At 59.7% G+C, this 19,939-nt stretch overlaps 1 protein-coding gene across 1 annotated transcript in view; it reads left to right on the forward strand.

Annotated features, from left to right (window-relative positions):
* NOTCH1 (notch 1) overlaps positions 1-19,939 on the forward strand; it is a gene marked incomplete at its 5' end in the record, with an annotated part of 66,938 nt that overhangs the window by 33,659 nt on the left and 13,340 nt on the right. Inside the window, 16 exons of the mRNA XM_019510308.1 lie at positions 2,654-2,916; positions 3,493-3,831; positions 7,540-7,662; positions 8,023-8,256; positions 8,573-8,728; positions 8,865-9,050; positions 9,946-10,059; positions 11,512-11,625; positions 13,252-13,485; positions 13,783-13,893; positions 15,040-15,232; positions 16,230-16,375; positions 16,798-16,911; positions 18,175-18,294; positions 18,894-19,046; positions 19,565-19,793. Coding sequence (XP_019365853.1) covers positions 2,654-2,916; positions 3,493-3,831; positions 7,540-7,662; positions 8,023-8,256; positions 8,573-8,728; positions 8,865-9,050; positions 9,946-10,059; positions 11,512-11,625; positions 13,252-13,485; positions 13,783-13,893; positions 15,040-15,232; positions 16,230-16,375; positions 16,798-16,911; positions 18,175-18,294; positions 18,894-19,046; positions 19,565-19,793 — 2,829 coding nt within the window. The remainder of the gene's footprint in view (positions 1-2,653; positions 2,917-3,492; positions 3,832-7,539; positions 7,663-8,022; positions 8,257-8,572; positions 8,729-8,864; positions 9,051-9,945; positions 10,060-11,511; positions 11,626-13,251; positions 13,486-13,782; positions 13,894-15,039; positions 15,233-16,229; positions 16,376-16,797; positions 16,912-18,174; positions 18,295-18,893; positions 19,047-19,564; positions 19,794-19,939) is intronic.

Consider the following 19,939-nt stretch of genomic DNA (forward strand, 5'->3'; position numbering starts at 1 on the left):
CAGGCAGCACGGACTGTAGCCACCCCCTTGGCTCCTCGGAGAGACGGTTTCTCCCGGGGTGTGTGTTAACCCGTGGCACCAAGGAGGTCTGGGGACTGCAGAGCCGTACCCACATTTGCTTAGGGCGCGACCTTGGCCCCATTCCTCAGCCCTGTATGGCATCCTGGGGGGGTTTGAGGGGCCTGCGTAGCATGAGGGACTAAGCTGCATGGCCCTTGTCTCCTCCTTGCTCCAGGGCCCCCCACCGTTCCCCCCCTTGCCCCCTCCCTTCCCAGTGCTACGGCAGTAAATGCTCTCCATGAGCAGCATGTTCCCCTTTCCCAGCACCTGGCTTGTTTTTTCAGCAGCCAGTTGGCTCAGACCTTTTGGCTTCTGGTAACAGATGGCCGAGCCAGTGGCCATTTCATGGGTCTTTTTCTTTTATTTTTAAAGGCCGTTGTGCAGAGATAAGGATCAGGCTTGTGTTTGGAAGGCAGGGCCCTCCCCTGGTTCAGAGAATAACTTTGGGAAGGGCTTATTTACAAGGAGGATCTGGACAGCTGTTTAGAAAGCCAGGGATGTCTGAGGAAGCGTATCCCTGCCACACCTGTTACCCAGAGATTTGTGTACTGGAGGGAGACACAGGTCTGACTGGCTTCTGCTGGGCCAAGGGATGCTGCAGAGGGTAGGATAATGGCTGGCCCCTTACAGAGCCAGAGCATTTCTGAGGCGGGGGCTTTTGCAGCCCTCCTTGGCCCTGTTCCATCAAAATGCCTGAGTGCATGCAGCGCTGGGATGCTAGGCTGGGTCCTGTTGTTGTAGCTGGCATTACTTAGGCAGGCACTGCCCCGTGCACGGTCAGAGTGCTCGGTTTGCCAGAAAGCAACACAGCCCCAATGAAGTGGTCCCTTCCCATCCCCTTTCTAGCTGCAAGTGGCCACAGCCTTTGGACAACAGTGGGACTGGCCCTGAAAGCCTAGGTGGGCATTTTGAGAGCGGGCATAGGCTGGGCATCTTCAGATCTGCCTCATAATTCAGGGAAGGGCAGGGGCTCAATGTGCCCCGAACAGGGCACTGTGAGCACTGTGCCAACCCTGCTGGGGTCTTACAATTGCAGACTGGTTTGTTCAAAGCTTGTCAGCCCAGTGGGCAGAGCACTGGGCTGGGTCTCAGGACTTTTAAAACTTTGGGAAATCCCACTCGTGCAAACAGACATGCAGTTGCAGTGCATGAAAGGGCAAATATCGTGGTGTGTACATGTACCCCTGGGTCCTATAAGCACTTGGCCACTGGCCTGGGTGGATGTGACCTTGGGAAACTCCATGCTTCCATTCCCCCATCTGCAGTGTCCCTGAGCTCCTTTGAGATCTGCCAGTGAAAAGCACAGAGCCAGCGCAAGGTGCTGTCTCCCTGCAGGTGGCGAGTTAGCGCCTGCTCTTGAATTCCTGCCTCCTCTCTTAGGGAGAAATTCAGCCCTGTGCAGAGGAGCTGGCATGCAGCTCAGAGCAGGGCTTATGTAGCACATTTTGCTGCCTCTGCATAGGGAGAGATCTTGCTTGGAGAGGAGCACATCTCACACCTAGATATCAGCTGTGTCAGTGCCTGGCGGATCTGGCTCGCAGGCTGGCATTCCCAGCCAGTTTCCCCCTAAGAAACAGCCCCTGACAGCTCAGATATTGATTGGGGGCAGGGCAAGGGGCTGGAGTTCATCCTTTCTTCCCCGTTCTCCCTGCTCGGGTGGTTTGGGAAGGGCAGTTCTCGCTGATCCCAGGCTTTTATCTACTTGGCTGCACTTTGGCGAGGCGGGGTGGAAGGCCTTCTTCCCCTCTTTGCAGTCTGGGTGATTTATGGCATGCCTGCACTCTGGAAAATGCTGGGGACAGGTGGCAACGAACAGAGTGGGGTCGGCACAGCGGGGCTGGGAAAAAGATTCCTGCAAAGCCAGAGGCCTCCTGGAGAGCTGGCAGCTCCGTAGGTTGCAGGCCCCAATTCTCCTTAATGCAAGGCACAAGGAACATCTGAGATGCCCAGAGAGGGATGTGATGGGGGAGAAAGGAACCGTGACCATGCATGCAGAGCTCATCCTGAGAGAAGGCAGCTGGGTGCTGCAGGCGAGGGCTGGAGCAGGAAGGGCAAACTCCCGTCCCAGGCGGGGCTCCAAAGCCTTGTCGCTAGATAGCAAGATGGGGGGTGGGAACCGCTAGACAGAGCTCACCACTTCCTCCTTCCTGTCTCCTGCATCACCAGCATGCATTCAGTCCCCTCGAGGCTGCAGTTGGGCCTGTCTGGGTGTCCGGCTGCGGGAAAATAGCACCTTGTCCTTCGGAGCTGGTGCAGGCTGCGCCGTGCCCAAGCACTGCAGAGTGCTTCCTGGGCATTCGCTAGCCCCGCAGATCCCTCATCCACTGCTACAGGCTGGAGATGCCCCTCTCGGGTCACGGGTCCAGCTGTGACTTCGCTTTTTGTGCCCTGGCAGTTACCAGGGAACGTGCCCAGGGCTGGGTGCTTCCAGCACCTGCCTACACAGCCTGGACCACCCTTGGCTCTTAGGGTATCTGGCCCGTCCAAGAGCTCCCCCATTGCCTCAGCCTCAGAGAATTCGGGGATGAGAAGCGTGCCCTTGCTGTTTCAGGGTCACGGGTGGCTCTGACTCCCTGTCCTTTGCTCTCCCCAGATGTAATGTTGCCCACGTGGGCGAGCGGTGCCAGCTGCCCAACCCCTGCCTCAGCTCCCCCTGCAAGAACGCCGGGACCTGCCACCCCGTCGTGCGTGGCAGCACCGTGGACTACACCTGCACGTGCCGGCTGGGCTTCACTGACAGCCTCTGCCTGACACCCGAGGAGAACGCCTGTCTCAACAACCCCTGCCGCAACGGGGGCAGCTGCGACCTTCTCACCCTCACCGAGTACAAGTGCCGCTGCCCGCCCGGATGGTCAGGTAGGGGCAGGAGTCAGCAGAGCCCCGGGGGGGCTGGGTTGGAGCCCAGCACAGAGCAGGACAGCTTCAGTGCCAAGCCCCCCCTCAACACAGACTGGGGGCCATGGGTTTGGCACAGCCCCTGGCTTGCTTGCTAAGAAGACTCTCCTTGCAGCCTGGAGGCCACTACTTAATCAAGGGCGATGGGGCCTGGCAGAGAGATGCTGGGCGCTGCCCCCTGCATCTCACTGCCTGAGGGCACTGCTCACAGACCTAAATCTCCTCCCTGCCCTGGAGTTGCAGGCTGTGGTACAGGCAACCAGGGCTGCAGCTGCTGTCTCGCATGCCTTGCATGGGTGTTGTAGGTCCTAGTTGGTGTGCGGGCTTGTCTGTCATGTATGTGCAAGGTGCCAGGGCTGCCTGCTGCGGCTGGGGTGCTGCCTGAGCAGGGATGAACGAATGCAACGGGCCTCAATTGATGGTGGATTAGTGGGGATGCGGTGACAGGGCCCTGGAGTTGCAGCTGCCTGGGGTTGCTCAGTGCAAAAGGCCTCGAGAAGGGCCCTTCCCATGCCCATCTTCTCTGCTTGCCCCCAGGTAAGACCTGCCAGCAGGCTGACCCCTGCGCCTCCAACCCCTGCGCCAATGGTGGGCAGTGCGTCCCCTTCGAGGCCCACTACATCTGCAAGTGCACGGCTGGCTTCCACGGGGCCAACTGCAAGCAGGACGTGAACGAGTGCAGCCTCTCGACTCCTGTCTGCAAGAACGGCGGCATCTGCACCAACGAGGTCGGGACTTACCAGTGCTCCTGCAAGCCTGCCTACACCGGCCAGAACTGCGAGCTCCTCTACGTGCCCTGCAACCCCTCGCCCTGCCAAAATGGTGGCACCTGCCGCCAGACCGGCGACACCACCTACGACTGCACCTGCCTCCCAGGTACGTGCCTGCTCGCTCAGATGAGCCACGGGTCACCAGCTCCGGGCTGGGCCGTGCCCTGCCACTGACTCCTTGAGAGACCTCAGCAAGTCCCTGAGGGTTGGGCTCTGGTTTTACAAGGGTAGCTGAGAAGCTAAATCCTGAAGCTAAAACCGAGCGGGCAGAATTCATCCTTGTTTACTGGAGCCAAGCCCCACTGCAGTGCCATGAGGTCCCCTGGAGCCGGGGCAGGGGCTGAGCTGGCCCCTCCACATCCCTGACCTCAGGGGGATCTTTTGTTTCCATCACCACGCCGTGCTGTGGTCAGAGTTTGTGGCTGGGGGAGAGCAGGTGTAACCTGGCTCAGCCACGTGAGGCATCTCCCCAGCTTCCTCCCCACATCAGTGCAGGGAGCCCCGAGAGACGGAGCAAGGCAGCACGGGAGTTTCCTGCCCGCCAACAGCCCAATGGCATCTCACTTTTCCCTCCGATCGGCCTCCTCCACCTGCCTCCGGTAGACCCAGCAGGAGGAAGCATCTGCCCTCTCCCTGGGAAAGGCAGTACCAGCTGCCGGAGGCGCCTGGGAAATCTTTGATGGGTGCAGGGGGAGGCCCGAGGGTTTGCAGCTTCCTGTTGTCACCAGCAAAGCACCACGGTTAGTGAGGAGAGCAGAGAACAGGTTCGTGGCACCTCCTGCTTTTCAGCCCTGCCCCCTCTCCTGGCTCGCTTTGTGACCTCAGTGTCCTCTTCTGTAAAATGGGGAGAAGGGTGGTACCGGGACTGGATGCAAGGTCCGGCTGCAGGCCCAGGCACTCCTGAGGAAGGGGTAAGGCAGACGGCATTGGGATCGTGGGCCCCGCACCAGGTCTGCCTCTGCTCCGAAGCCGGAGGGCTGAGAGCTCTCCTGAAATGGCTGTTGCTGTTAGTGCCCTGGATAACCTTGATGTGCATAGCAGTGTGCAGTCCCTGCCAGAGTTTCCTGCTCTTTCTGTGCCTCGCCTGCCTCCCAGGCCTGGGCCAAAGCCCCTTTCCTTCACCCTTACAAGAAGTGCAGGGGGCTGCAGTAGCCGCATGCAAAGCGGTTGCTGCCCATGTCTGTGGGCAGCAGGACCACCCATGGGAAGCGGGCAGCTCCATGGCGTCTGCCTGGCAGGGGTGAGTTGCCCCATCAAGGGCCTGTGAGAGGGCAGAGGGATGGTGGTGCAGGGACCCAAGTGGCACATGCACTGATTTGGGGGAATGGGTCCTCTTGGCCCCTGGCAGGACAGGACAGGAGGGCCTGGGCTCTGGGACCTGCAGCCGCGGCCGCAAGGCACTGAACTGTTTTGCCAGGGGTCAAACGTGACCACGGCTTATTGCTGACCGCTCTCTGGGGCCAAGTGCTGACCTCAGCACCTCCCACGGATGAGGCCCGGCTGAAACGTGTCTGGCACGGCAAGTGCACGCTCTTTCTTGCAGGGGCCTGTAGGATTGGAGGCCATTTCTCATGATAAGATACCGCTCGATGTACCGGTATGCAGCGTGGCAGGGCGTCAAACAATGTCCCCTTTCAGTGTCCAGAGAGGCCTGTGGGCTCGGGGCTCCCGAGAGCCAGGCCAATCTCATCTGAGCTATCGAGCCAGCTCTGCCGCACGTAACCTTGCATTTAAAGCAGCTGCCGCGCTCATAACTCATTCAGCTGGTTCAAAAGGAGTTAATCCCGGTATCGGGAACGCTGCAAGCTATTGCCATTCAGCTGCTTAAAAACGAGGAGCAAATCAGCCTTATCTGCTTTGGACTGGTCCCAGCAACCATAAATAGTTGGTTATTGCTTTACATACGGGCCAGGCCGGGCGCTGGAGGGAGGAGAACAAGGCCGTCATTGATAGAGAGATGCGGGACGAGCCCGGGGCTGGGAGCCGGTGGGTCCTGAGTTCTAATCCTGCCTGTCACTCCCCCTCTCTCTGGCCTCAGTGTCCATGCCCCAGGTCTGTGGGGTGTAAACCAGGGGTGATGGAGCTAATGTGCATCTCTGAGCCTGTCAGGGACACTGCAGAAGGGGTCTGGTGGGATAGGCAGCCCTTTGGAAACCCTGCCCCTTGAAGAGTGCTTGCCTGGATGAAGCAGCAGCAAGGAAAGCAAAGCACGGCTGTCTGGGGGCTGTGGCTGGGGTCTTTGCTGGCACAATGAAATGAAGCCAAGTATTAGCGCAACGCATGCAGGAGACTGGCCTCTGGGCCTGTCCTCTCCTGAAGCTCGGACGTTAAGAGGAGGTTGGATGACCACCTTACCGGGGTCGTTTGACCCCAGTGCTCTTTCCTGCCATGGCAGGGGGTCGGACTAGATGATCTGCTCAGGTCCCTTCCAACCCTAGAAACTATGAAACTATCCCTATCCTGACCTGTTCTCTAGCCTACTTGCCTGTGCAGAGCGGCCTTTTGGATACCCAGTGAGTCCCAGTTAGGTTGTGCAGCTGGTTGTGGCAGGTTTAAGCCAGTGGCCACCTAGTTAAAATACAGCGCTTGGCACAAGCCGCTGCTGACGCAGCACGCCGGTTTGGGGAAACCTGTTTGATTGCAAACCGGAGGCGGGATCTTCCTGCACCTGCAAAGTGCAGCTTCTGCCTGGCCCCAGCTCCCTGCAGCCCTGGCTGTGCCGCAGACTGTTTACAGTCAATATAGTACTTCACCTCCTAAGAAGGACAAGCACCTGCTGAAAATGTTCGGGCACTGGGAGGAAGGTGACTGCCAGACAGGATCTGAGCATCCCAGGGAGCAGGGACCGCGCACATGGGTTCTGCCATTGGATGAAGGGGATGAAGAAGAGAAGAGCTTCAGCCCAGGGCTGGAGTCAGGCAGGTGCACACCTCAATCTAAGCATCTCAGGGATTGAGTCCTGTTTCATCAGCCCCAGCCAAACGGATAGGAGCTGGGGCAGCTCTGCCAGGCAGGCCTGGCTCATAGAAGGGCTCGTCCCGTGGCCCCGGCGGCTGCAGCTTGGCTAATGCCCGCGGTTAGTGACAGCGTGTGCGCCTTGTTGCAATGAACCTGCTTCTCATCAGTAAGCCTGCGAAGGCAGCCGGGGCAAAGATGAAATGCAGCGGCTTTCTTCAAAGCCAGGGAGAGAAGCTCTGACGGGCTGCGCACGTTAATCAGTAACTGCCAGCGGCCGCCTGCCCCGGGGCAGCTCGTTGGCACCTGCACCATGAGGTTTGCTTGTTCGTTATTGCACTAGAAGAATCGTTAACTGGGCGCTGTCTAGAGAGGCTGGTGCCTCTGGAGCACCGGGGCAGAGCAGGGCCTGGCACTGACCCTCGCACCTGCTGCTTCCCCAAACTGGGCTGAGCCACAGCTGTCGGGTGGTGCTCGGCCCCAATGGAATAATTAGGCTGAGGTCACGCGGGGTAGGCCCGATCTTGATGGGTCTCAAGCCATGGTAATGCCATTAGGTCTCCATTTTGATATACGGGCTGCTGGACAGTCCCGTGAGAAGCCGCGTGCCCTGGAGCGGAGCAAGCAGCATTTTATGGCAAAGTGTTTGTAGTGGAGTAGGGCACTGTAGTGGATGGAGCCGACCCCAAACCCTATATCCCACCTGCTGCCCTTTGGTCCGGGGCAACCGATGTGTATCTTAAGGCATGAGCGTGCAAACGGCCCGACGCACTGCTTGGGCAGCCACAGATTGCGTGTAGCAGCCGGCACCGGTGCGTCGCGAGGCCGGCTGGTTTAGATGCCTCCTTTCCTCCTCCAGGCTTCACTGGGCAGAACTGCGAGGAGAACATCGACGACTGCCCCGGGAACAACTGCAAGAAAGGTGGTACCTGCGTAGACGGAGTCAATACCTACAACTGCCAATGCCCTCCCGAGTGGACAGGTACCGCTGGGATACGGAGAGCACGCGGCCCTGGGTGGGGGTAGGGGTAAGCACAGAGTCTGACTCTGCTCCAGCTGAGACTCATGGCAGTGTTTTCCTGAGCTGGAAAGGGAGCGAAATCCACCCAGCAATCCACCTAGGGCAGATTTTGAGTCATCTCCTGCCTCCAGCCATGCTGCAGAGGGTGGCAAAAGGCCCCTTGCCTTGTCTCTGGGCAGGCTGCCTGTGTCACGGGGGGCAGGAAGCATCCTTCCTGACCCCAGTGGGGGAACGCCCAGCGTCTGTGCAGGAGCACACGAGTGGGGTGCCCCGTGTTAATATGTCAGGCCTCACCGGTGTGCCGCCATCCCTGCCCCGCAGGCCAGTACTGCACCGAGGACGTGGACGAGTGCCAGCTGATGCCGAACGCCTGCCAGAATGGGGGCACCTGCCACAACAACCACGGCGGCTACAACTGCGTCTGCGTCAACGGCTGGACTGGCGAGGACTGCAGCGAGAACATCGATGACTGTGCCATGGCCGCTTGCTTCCAGGGTGCCACGTGTCATGACCGCGTGGCCTCCTTCTACTGCGAGTGCCCGCATGGCCGCACAGGTGAGGGCCAGCTCGGGCGGCTGACCGCTGCTCTGTAATCCTGAGCTGTGGGATAGGTCTGCTGGAGGCAGGGGGGTTCCCTCAGGGAAGAATTTGACCCTCTGTCTGCAGCCAGAAAGAGCAGGCAGGTCCTGGGACACCTGGGTTTCCCCTCCCACCCTTTGTCCATCCCCTTCTGTTTAAGCTGTAGCTCTTTGGGGAGGGATATGTCGCATGCCATGCACAGCAGGGCCTGGGTGCCGAGCCGGCCTCTGGGCACTGCCACAATGCTTGCACCCGAGCCGGTCCTGAGATGCTGACGTGCTGTCCTCTGCAGGTTTGTTGTGCCATCTGGACGATGCCTGTATCAGCAACCCCTGCAATGAGGGCTCCAACTGCGACACCAACCCTGTCAACGGCAAAGCCATCTGCACCTGCCCCTCCGGCTACATGGGTCCGGCCTGCAACCAGGACGTGGACGAGTGCTCCCTGGGTATGTGCGTGGGCTGCTGGGCAGCTGAGACTGGCAAGGGGGGTGGGGAGGGCATCACGCAATGCAGCTGGAGATCCTAGACCTCATGGTTGCAAGCGTCCTAGACGCTTTTATCCAAGGTATTTCTCATTGGTAGGAGCCAACCCCTGTGAGCACGCTGGGAAATGCATCAACACGCAGGGCTCATTCCAGTGCCAGTGTCTCCAGGGGTACTCGGGCCCCCGCTGCGAGATCGATGTCAACGAGTGCCTCTCCAACCCCTGCCAGAATGATGCCACCTGCCTGGATCAGATCGGCGAGTTCCAGTGCATCTGCATGCCAGGTGGGCACCCAGGCCAGCCTTGCTCTCTCCCCTAAGCCAAGACCCTGCCGTTGCCTCTGGAGCTTTGGTCTGGGCGAGTCGTGCATTCAGGAATCGGGGCCGTGGCTTAGTGGCGAGGACGACTTGGCAATCCACATGTTTTCAAACTCGCCATCAGTGGTATGATGGGGTCTAGGGACTGTGGCTAGTTGAGGCTTTCACCGCAGCCATCCTGGCTGGGTGCTGGTCCCCACTCCAGCTGGGGGTTGCATAGCTAAACCTGAGAACCAGCTTCAAAGGCCAGCCCTGCCCCAACCCAGGTGAGCTGGTTGGGCCCTGAGGGTCTGACCCAAAGGCCGTTGGCAGGTGAGGGACCTCAGCAGGCCCATGCGGAGCTGGCTGGCCTGTCCTGCCACTGGTTTGTTGACGGATGAAACTCAGAAGCAGCCTGCCCTCCGGCGCTGGTTTTGCATTCAGTAAAGAAACCTTGCATGGAGATGCCACGGGCCCGGGAGCACGGCAGGGACAGGGGAACTGGGAAGGGCCTGGGGTGTGCAGCCAGCAGGGATCAGACCAGGAAACCCTTTAGTCCAGGGCCAGTGGGAAAACGGCCAAAGCCAGCTGCTTCCAGGGAGGGAGCTGGCAGCCCCAGCATGCAACGATGGGCTAACTGGCCCATAGAGAAGGCTTCTCCCTCACCCCATCAGCCTTCCCCTTTCCCAGCGGGCACTCTGACCCTGCTCTGCTAGGGGAGCAGTGGGTGCGCACCCCGCAGCAGAGCGGGCTGCTGTCCCCCTGCCCAGCCCATCAGCACCGCGAGCCGACCCCATGCCCGGCGCAGCAGAGCGGTCTCCCCTCCGCCCCCGGGCTGTGGCCCTGCAGACGCTAAGAGGGGCCGTGGGTCTGTCGCTCGCAGGTTATGAGGGCGTCTACTGCGAGATCAACACGGACGAGTGCGCCAGCAGCCCCTGCCTGCACAACGGGAACTGCGTCGACAAGATCAACGAGTTCCACTGCGAGTGCCCCACAGGTACGGGGGATCGATCGCTGCGCTGCCGGCAGCTGCCTTTGTAGTGGGAGCAAAGCTGGAAGTAATCCCCTGCCGGAGGCAGCGCCGGGCGGACGGATCCAGGCGCCGCAGGGCAGGGCAGGGCAGCTCTCCGGAGTGGGGTGGGAGGGGGGGGGCTCTCCTTTTGTTCAAAGCCTCCAGCTTTGGCGGTGTCAGCCCGCTCACCTAAACGCAGTGGGGGCCAAAAGAGCACCCGTAGGGGTGTCTGCCTCTCCCTCCTTGCATGCAGGATGTGTTATGGGGGGAGAAGAAGCACCACCTAGAAATCCTGCCCCCGTCGTCCAGATGGCTCATTCTGGGGAGAATTCAGTAGATTTAGGAGCTCCCTCAAAGGCAGGGAGCAAAGGACATAGAGGAGCCACATATGTCCTTTGCTCCCTGCCTTGCAGGGAACCCCTAAATCTCCCAAAGGTGGACGTGGGTGATCTAACGAACATGGATGATCTACAGAATGTGGATCTACCGAGTGTGGATGTGTGTGGGTGGACTTGCAACCATTATACTGTGTGTCATAGCCCCCATGCTACGAGGCGGATCTCCTTTAGAGGCAGGTGGACCCTGATGTGGGCATGGCCGTGCCCATGAGTTGTGAGGACTGTCAGCCTGCCTCTGTCCTAGTGAAGAAGCCAGGCCTTCTGCATGGCAGTTCCAGCTGAAAGAAGGGGCACGGGGGCTCCCTGCCAGCAACCCCCAGCCGAGCACCCTTCATCTCACTCCTGCTGCCAGCGCAGGGCTGTGGGGATGGGAAAGGGAATCGCGGTCCGGCCATTTGAGGCCCTTCCAGCTCTCAATGAGGGAGAAGGAGAGCGCGTGAGGATTAATACCCCCTCCCCAACTTTGCACTTGAAAAGGCCCCATTTGGGAGCGGGGGGGTGGGGAGCTGGGCCTGCAGCGGGTTTGAATGAGGTGTCAAAGTCACGGGGGAGAGCGGAGAATGGGGAGCCGGCTAATCTGTGAAAGGAGGTTTTGAAGTTCAGAGGCTTTGCTCCTCTAGAGATGTAAATAAGATGTTCTCAATGCTGGGTCACAGCCCCCCATTCACCGCCCCGCACAGCGTCTCTATGGGAACCCGCAGCCTGGGGTGGAAAATGTGGGATTGCAGCCCCGGCTCCGGGCTTGAGAGAGACTTTGATCGTCAGGGAAGTCGAGAGGCGTCCCCCAGAAGTGTCCATGGAGCCGGACTCGCACGCTCCCACCACCCCCTGCACCTCCAGAGCTCTTGTCCATGCCTGGGCTGGGTCCTGGGGAGCTTCACCTCTGAGATGGGCTGATGCCGAGGCTGGAGGAGCCCTGCATCTGTCCAGGCTGTCTGACCTGCACCTAGTGCTCGTGCGGGCTTTGGCCCCTCTGTATCCCACCCAGCCCATCAGTGCGGTGCAAATGACCCCTCTCTCTCGTCTTGTCCTCCCCCAGGCTTCAACGGGCACCTGTGCCAGTATGACATCGATGAGTGCGCCAGCACGCCCTGCAGAAACGGGGCCAAGTGCGTGGACGGGCCCAACACCTACACCTGCGAGTGCACCGAAGGTGAGAGGCGGCCATGGCGGCGAGGGCCTGGCGGTGTTGCCCATGGGAAGGAGGCTGGGAAGAGACTCCTTGGTCTCCTTCCTGGCCCTGTGATTCTTGGAAAGACCCTGGATCCATCGCCCATTGCCTCAAATCCCATGGGACCGGTCCAGTTCACCACGGGGAATTCTGCCCCCGCGTTTCACAGCCCCATGCCCAGCCTTTGATGGGTGCAAAGGGCTTTGACACACTTGGTCCAAGGGTCTAGCAGCCCTGGGACAGACTTGGCTTTCTCTCCAGCCTTGCAGCAGCTCATGTTCAGGCGGTCAGCTCAGCGTGGCCCAGACTGCTCTGGTCCCTTGTGCCTGTGCAGGGCCTGGCGCTATGGGGCACCTGGTAATGCAGCCAGAGTCCAGCCCATCCGAAAGCAGTTGCTCGGGGCTGCTCTCCCGCTCGCTGACACCCCCGCCTCCGGGTGCGACTGGAGCCGGGACATAAAGCAGCCGCTGTGCTGGAAGCAAGGCGCGGGCACCACGGGCCCGACGAGTGAGCCCGGAGGAGCGGCTGGACAAAATGATGACAGGCGCCCCAGTGGCGCACACTGGCTCTTTTGTGGAGCAGCTCCCGCCAGAAACCTTCCAGCTGAATGGCCTCTAATTAGTGTCCTGTGAATGCCAAGCCCCGATGAAAAGCTGCTATGTGGGTTTCATGGAGGGTCGTCAAAGCTGTACTTTGTGCTCCGCTCCCCACCCCCGGGGCTCCTGGGAGTGGAGCAGGGGCGCGCTATTCTCCCGGGGTGCGCGCGGCCCCCTCCTCCCCGTCGGATCCCGTGACGAGTGCCGCTGGGAGGCAGGCTGGCGGGTGCAGGGGCCGGCTCCCGCACGGAGCGAGCTTAATGCCCGTCATTGTGCCTCGCCGGGACAAAGCACAGCCGTCCTGGCTCTGAAAGCGGCTTCAGTTGGAGCGCCAGGGAGCGGCTTTTGTTCTCCGCGCGCTGGCTGCATTCTCCCGCCAGGCCCCATTGACTCCTCCGGGCTCGCGCTCCAGCTGACGTTGGGGGAGCCTGGCCGGGGAGAGGGGGGCGCTCGCAAGGATGGGCGGGAGCTCTCCGCGCTGCTTTCTCTCGCCGCGAGTGCTACCCTGGGCCCCCGCCTGCAAGGTCACCGGGGCCTTCCACTGAGGATGAGATGTCCCCAAACTTGTGCGAGGGATGAGGTCACTGGCCTCCTGTCCAAGGCTGCCACAAAGATGAGTGCCCTAAAGGATGTGAGGTGCCCAGGCACTACGCGGAGGGGGCAGATTGAGGGGCAGACCGCTTCCTCAGCCCAGCTCCCATCCCAGCTATGTGCAGGGGCAGCTGGCAAGGATGCCACCTCCCCAGCCAGCTCCCCGCAGACCCATCTGATGGACTATGTGTGCAGAGCCTGTTCCACGTACGCAGGCTCAGCTCGCAGAGGGGTGGCTCTGAGGCAGCCCGGGAAGTTGGGTAGATGGAAAAAAAGTCTCCTCATCTCCTGCCCTCTACCATGCCATGCCAGGGCCTCGGGAGAGGGGCCACAGGCATTCACGAGCCTGCTGGGGAGGGATCCCCTAGCTGCCCACAATGGGGAGCAGCGCATGCTAAACCCCGGTTGCTCCCCCCACCAGGATTCACTGGCACCCACTGCGAAGTCGACATCGATGAGTGCAACCCCGCCCCCTGCCACTACGGGACCTGCCGGGATGGCATCGCTGCCTTCACCTGCCTCTGCCAGCCAGGCTACACGGGCCATCGCTGTGACGTGAACATCAACGAGTGTCTGAGCCAGCCCTGCAAGAACGGGGGCACCTGCCAGGACCGGAACAATGCCTACAACTGCCTGTGCCTCAAAGGCACCACGGGTGAGGGGATCACCCATGGGAGACCCTGCGCTGGCGGTGAACAGGGGCTGGCAGGGCCCTGACTGCCTGGCTATGGGAAGGGGCTCGTCTCCAGGGGTCTGGCAGAGGCTGGAAACAGCCTGGGGGTTTCCTTTGGAGATGGCTAGCTTTCCTTGCCCTGTGACGATCTCTTTCGGCACCAGGGTCTCACCTGGGTGTATTGGAAATGGGGGAAGCAGAGAAAATGGGCAGGCACGGAAGCAACGCCAGTCCATTCCCGGCAGCCTCATAAACTTCCAGTGCCATTTCCTCCTTCAGGCCCCAACTGCGAAATCAACCTGGATGACTGTGCCAGCAACCCCTGCGACTACGGCAAGTGCATAGACAAGATTAACAGCTACGAGTGCACCTGCAAGCCTGGCTACACAGGTGAGGCCTGGCTTCGGCCACTGCAGGGGGGGTGGCACGTAAACAGTGCCAGTGCCAGCTCAGACATGCTAGCGGCTGGTGGGTCTGGGAATCGTATCCGGCCTCTTTGCTGCTGACACACAGCCAGGCGGGGATGGGGGAAGACAGGACAAAATGATTAGTATTTCTCTTATGGCTGGGCCTAGCCTCCATAAGGGTCCTGGCCCCGCTGCCCTCAATATCACGTATGCACATGTAGTTAAAGGAGAGTCCCTGTCCCTGAGAGCATCCTGTGGGCAGGAGATCAGTATTAACAGGGAAACATTAATTTGAAGACTTTCAAGTGCTGAGCCTTGTTCCCCAAGAGAAGCAGGTGCCTGGTGCTGGAGAGAGACATTCCCAAAGGGCGCCTGGTTCCAGATGCCTTGTTTTCCATGGACCTGATAAGGATGAAGGGGGTGGGCTTCCCAGGGGCAGGTGCTCGGCACCACCAGCGCCTTGCATGTCAGGCACCACGTGCACGGGAAGCTCTCGAGAAGGAGCGTGGTGCAGCGCTCTGCCTCACTAACTTCTGCAGCTTTCACATTTGGCCGCAGAGGCCAGGACTCCCGCTTGCTCCAGTGGGGGACTTAAAAAGAGGGAACCGCGTGCTGTTGATGGGGCTCCAGCTCCATTGGTCCCATGGGTATCAGGTTGCAGCCTCCTCACACTGATTTGTTTGATCGCCCCTGGAAAATGCGTGCGTCCTTTGATATGAGCAGACCCCGGCTGGCTCCCTGCTCACCTGCGGCATTGCAGAGCCCCTTTGTCCTGCTGCCTGCCCAAGGGTTTGAATAGGGCCTTTTCATCAAGCCGCGGCAGGTAGAGTTACAGGCTGCGATGGCTCCCCTTCATTTCTGCTTCCTGCAGCCAGGGGAGCTTGCAAGATGGCTCCTCTCCCTGCAGGTGAATCTGAGTAAGTGAAGAGGATGATCATTGCCTCGCAGGTGCACACAGTGTGCCTGGGAGACTCGGCCCGCTCCATCAAATGCTCTTCCAGGCAGGCGCAGTTTCCATTGCAGCCGGGGGGGGTTCTGCTTGCGTACCCTGTGCCCCCAACATGACAGTGCTCCCAGGATGCAATCGTGGCTCGAGAAGGTGATGCTTTACTAAACTTACTCTTTCCAGGGCGGATGTGCAACATCAACATTGATGAGTGCGCTAGCAACCCTTGCCACAATGGCGGTACCTGTAAGGACAGTATCAATGGCTTCACCTGCATCTGCCCCGAAGGGTACCATGACCCCAAGTGCCTGTCGGAAGTGAACGAGTGTAACAGCAACCCCTGCATCCATGGGAAATGCAATGATGGACTTAACGGGTATGTCTGCAAAGGGCCCTTGGAGTTCTTTACTGAAGCTGTTTGAATGTTAATCACCCATTCGGGCGAGGGACCAATGGCTCCCCGGAGGCTTAGAGCAGTGATTCTCAGCTAGGGGTGCCGCAGAATCCTTTTAAGGGTGGCATACTCCTGGGTGTGCAAACACCTACGCATGATTTACAAGACACACCCAGGGATTTCAAACAGGATTGCATCGTGTCAGAAATGTTCTGATCTGCTGTGGTCTTTGCAACAGAAGAATTGCTCTAGTATTTTCCCTAGTCCAGAAACTACTGAGAGCTAAGGGCTGGCATTTTCCGAGGAGGGCCTTGAGTCTGTTGAGCTTGAGAACCACTGGGTAAGAGGAAGGACAAGCTGGTGCTGACTTGTCTTTGCTCACATAGCTCTGCTAGTGCCTCCGGAAATCCCTGAATCACATGGTTGTTTCATTTTTCAGGCCCCAGCTTAGCTCTGGCAACACACCCAAGTCTTGATGTGAAGCTACCCCCAGGCCTTGGCTTCCACATCTGACTTGGTGACCAGATCCCCTTTCTGATGCGAGAGCTAACTGCTGTTGAAGTCCCTGGCTTGTCCTGAGCAAAGGCTGCCAAGCAGTCCCACAGCCACCATGGTTTGGGTAAACTGGGCATAGGCACTTCCATTTGCATCCTTAAACCCGGTTCCAGCTGGGGTTTTGGGATAGGAAAGGCTGTTGCACCTTGCACCTTTCTTGCACCAATAAAATGTGCCCAAGCAGTGATTGGTTGCTCTGGTTAATACTGGTCTGTTAATTGATGCAGTTTTATTAACGGGCTTCTTTCTTCCAGAGCTCCAGTTCTATAGCTGCCAAATCATCTAGTGCTAGCAAAAAGCTCTGGAGTCTGGTTACATGTGCCTTAATTTTACTAATTAAAGAAAGACAAAGGAAGGCTGAGCCAGGTGTGGGAGGAAGCGGAGAGCTGGCTGCGGTGCTTTACACCTTGATTTCTTCCCAAAGCTACAGGTGCGATTGCGACCCGGGCTGGAGCGGGACCAACTGCGACATTAACAACAACGAGTGTGAATCCAATCCCTGCATGAATGGAGGCACCTGCAAGGACATGACCAGTGGCTACATCTGTACCTGCCGGGAGGGCTTCAGCGGTAAGGGCTAAACTGAGGGAAAGCCGCAGCTCTCGATGCCCATGGCACAGGGCGTGGGTGAGCGCTGTGACTGAACGTTTCCATGCCTGGGTTTGTGGAACAGCAGCTGCAGGAGAGGCGATGGCACGTGGGTCACTGGCGCATGGGTCATAAGGTGGGATCTCACCTGGGACTTTCAGTGCTAAAAGGAGTCTGCACAGCCTGAGCCAAAGGGACCACTGGCAGCAGCAGTAGGCTTTTTGCCTCTTATGCGAAGCGAGCGTTTCCCAGGAGGCTGTGAGGGGGTCTGACCTTTCTGCGCATCACGGCCACCACCTACGCAGCCTCCGTAGCTCCCCATTGTGCCACCCCCCTTCTGCAGAGGGAGCGTCTGTCCAGGGGTCTGCTCGTGCACTCACGCCTGCTTGGTTTTTGCAACGCAGGGCCCAACTGCCAGACCAACATCAATGAGTGCGCCTCCAACCCCTGCCTCAACCAGGGCACCTGCATCGATGACGTTGCCGGCTACACCTGCAACTGTCTGCTGCCATACTCGGGTAAGGCTGCAGCCTCCTCGCTGCGTTTTCTTCGCAGTCCATAAACTAACAGCCGCTAGTGCCCTTGAAATTTCTCCCATGCCCAGCACACAGAGGGTTGGGTCCTCTCCTGGCGTAAATCAGTGAGGCTACGCCAACTTTCTTGGAGCTCACGGCCACTGAGGGTACCAGCAAAGCACCGAGGCATCCCCTGGCTGGTGTGACCGGGACTCCCTGCAGAGTGCCCGGTCCCATCCCTTGTTGGCTCGGCCCAGTCCAGCCTTAGACAAGGAAACTCGAAGGAGCTCTCGGAAGCAGGAGGGTGGGCTGCGTGGATCCGTCCCCTTTTGGGCAAGGTGCCTGAACCAAGGGAGAAGTCAAGTCATTGGCCAGCAGCCGCCCGCCGCCCATTCAGCTCCTGGTCTGGCACAGCGTTGTTTCAGAAACCGCGCCGCGGCCCATCTGGGTCCCGTCCCAACCCCTTTGCGGGACCTGTTTTGTGAGCAGCTCTGTTTACCCGCCGACTCTCCTTTTGGAAAAACAGACATCAGCTCACCGGGATAATGGCCGGCCGATTCCTGCGAGGGGGGGCAGGAATTTCTGCTGACCTGATTCCTGTTTGCCCGTTTCCTTCCCCTCGCGCAAAATGGCAACATGTGCACAATTGTAGGAAGCCATGACCGGTTTCCTGCCTTCGCCAGTCCCCGTAGAGACAAATGGGGGAGGCGAGGAGGGGAAGGCTCTGGGAAATAGCAGAGGCCAACTGAGAAGATAATGGCTGACAGGGAAGATAAGGTTTTGAAGGGACCCTTGGCTGCTGTGTAAACAGGAAACGCGACCCGTGGGGGGAGGAGGAAGATGCCCCCTGCATTAGCACTTTCTTTTCCCACCCAGCTTTGCTTGGGATGCACCGCAGGGTGCTAATATGGAGAAGCTGGAATGGGGGAGCTCAGGACTTCCAAGACCCTCCCAGTCCCCCCCACACACACAGACACTCACATGGTGGGGGAGCCTTGCAGAAATAGCCCCACGCCACACTCCTTCCCAGCACCTCACTGCTGGAAGGTCTCCAAGCGGCAGGTCACTGCGCTATACAAAGGCTCGTCAGGCTCTCAAAGAGCTGGGGGGATCCTGACGTGACTCGGGAGGGCGGTGGAGGAAGCCCAGGCTGCTCTGTGCTAGCTGAGCGCTGGAAGGAGCCCAGGAGTTCTTGGGGAGCATTAGACGTCCCATGCCTGGGGCAACAAGCCTCACCCGTGCATGCATCCCTCTCTCTCTTCTCAGGGGCAACGTGTGAGGATGTGCTGGCCCCCTGTGCCAACAGCCCCTGCAAGAACGGGGGTGAGTGCCGAGAGTCGGAAGATTACGAGAGCTTCTCCTGCGTGTGCCCCTCGGGCTGGCAAGGTACGGGGAGCATCGCCAGCGCCCCTGCCCCTGTCGTGGGGCAAGTGTCGGGAGGGTGCAGGTGCCTCTTGGCCGGGCAGCAATTTTGGGCTTAACCCCTGCCCTAGTCCTGTTCCCTGCAGCTCAGAGAACATAAGAAGCAGCCTGGGAGTAGGTCTAGTTGTTAGATTAGGGACCTGGGAGTGTGTGCCTCCGCCCTGCCACTTACTGTGTGACCTGCCTCGGCTGCTCTGCGCTCCAGCCTGCGCCTTTCCTGCGGGGGTAATAAAACCCTTCACAGGGGTGTCTTGATGCTTAACCACGCGTGGGCCAGGGCCTCACCTGGCCTCAAGCAGCCTTGTCCCATGGACTGTTCCCCCAGTTTGTCAAGGGAATTTGGCCCCCGGGTTGGGAAAAATGCAGAAAAATCACAACAGGGCTGAGACGGTCGTGAAGTTTTAGGGCCTTTCCAGAGAAGCGAGTCAGAGCACTTGGCAGCTGCGCCCGTGGGAACAGGCGGCGGCTCATGGTTGTGTGCAGCGTCCTTCAAGGACACATTCAGTGCTGGAGGAAACGGGGGTTGCAGCACTAAGGAGCCCCCATCCCCATCTGTGCCACAGGCCAAACGTGCGAGATCGACATCAACGAGTGTGTGAAGAGCCCCTGCCGCAATGGCGCCACGTGCCAGAACACCAACGGGAGCTACCGCTGCCTCTGCAAGGCAGGCTACAGCGGCCGCAACTGCGACACCGACATCGATGACTGCAAGCCCAGTAAGAGCCGGGCCGGGCGCTGTTCCCCGCGGCCGCGGAGGTCCTTCCTGGCGTCTGGCATGGGCTGCTCAGCAGAGCCGCTGCAATGCAGGGCGGCGGCAGGGATGGCTCTGGGGGGGCTTCAGAGGGGTTCGGCTGGTCCCGCGTGGATCGGACAGGAAGGATTTAGGAGGCGGGAGCAGGTGGGGCCGTTGCAACGTGCAGCTGCAAGGCAGGGGTGCAGTGCAGAGCAGAGAGAGGAGATTTGCTTCACGGGGATCTCTTTGAGCCTGTGCGCCAGCAGCTCCTCCCGGGGGCAGCTGAGGTGGGAAATAATGTGGACATCATGGTATCTAGATGTCCTTGAAGGAGCTGTAGCCCGTGTCCAGCGCCCCGGGCTCAGTTCCCTCTGCTCTGCACCGTGGGGCATCCCACGAGGCCGGCCCTGAGGAGGGTGCTCGTCAGCAGAAGCTCTCTGCCTCCCCTGCGGCTCCGGGGCTGGGCTCCGCTGACCGCCGGGGGACGGGTTTCCCTTTCAGACCCCTGCCACAACGGCGGCTCCTGCTCCGACGGCATCGACGCCTTCTTCTGCGAGTGCCTGGTGGGCTTCCGGGGGCCCAAGTGCGAGGAGGACATCAACGAGTGCGCCAGCAACCCCTGCCGCAACGGCGCCAACTGCACCGACTGCGTCAACAGCTACACGTGCACCTGCCCCTCCGGCTTCAGCGGGATCCACTGTGAGAACAACACGCCCGACTGCACCGAGAGGTAATGGCCTGGGAGGGGACTAGACCCCCTGCTGCCTCCAAGGGGCAGCAAGTGGACATACCCAGGGGCATGTATGTGGGGTGGGGGGTGGGAAGGACCCTCATGAGGACAGGAGACCAGGGGAGGGAAGTCTCTCCGAGTTGTTA

The sequence above is a fragment of the Gavialis gangeticus genome, unplaced genomic scaffold (assembly GCF_001723915.1).
Source record: "Gavialis gangeticus isolate Ggan-Ray unplaced genomic scaffold, GavGan_comp1, whole genome shotgun sequence".
NCBI lineage: Eukaryota > Metazoa > Chordata > Crocodylia > Gavialidae > Gavialis > Gavialis gangeticus.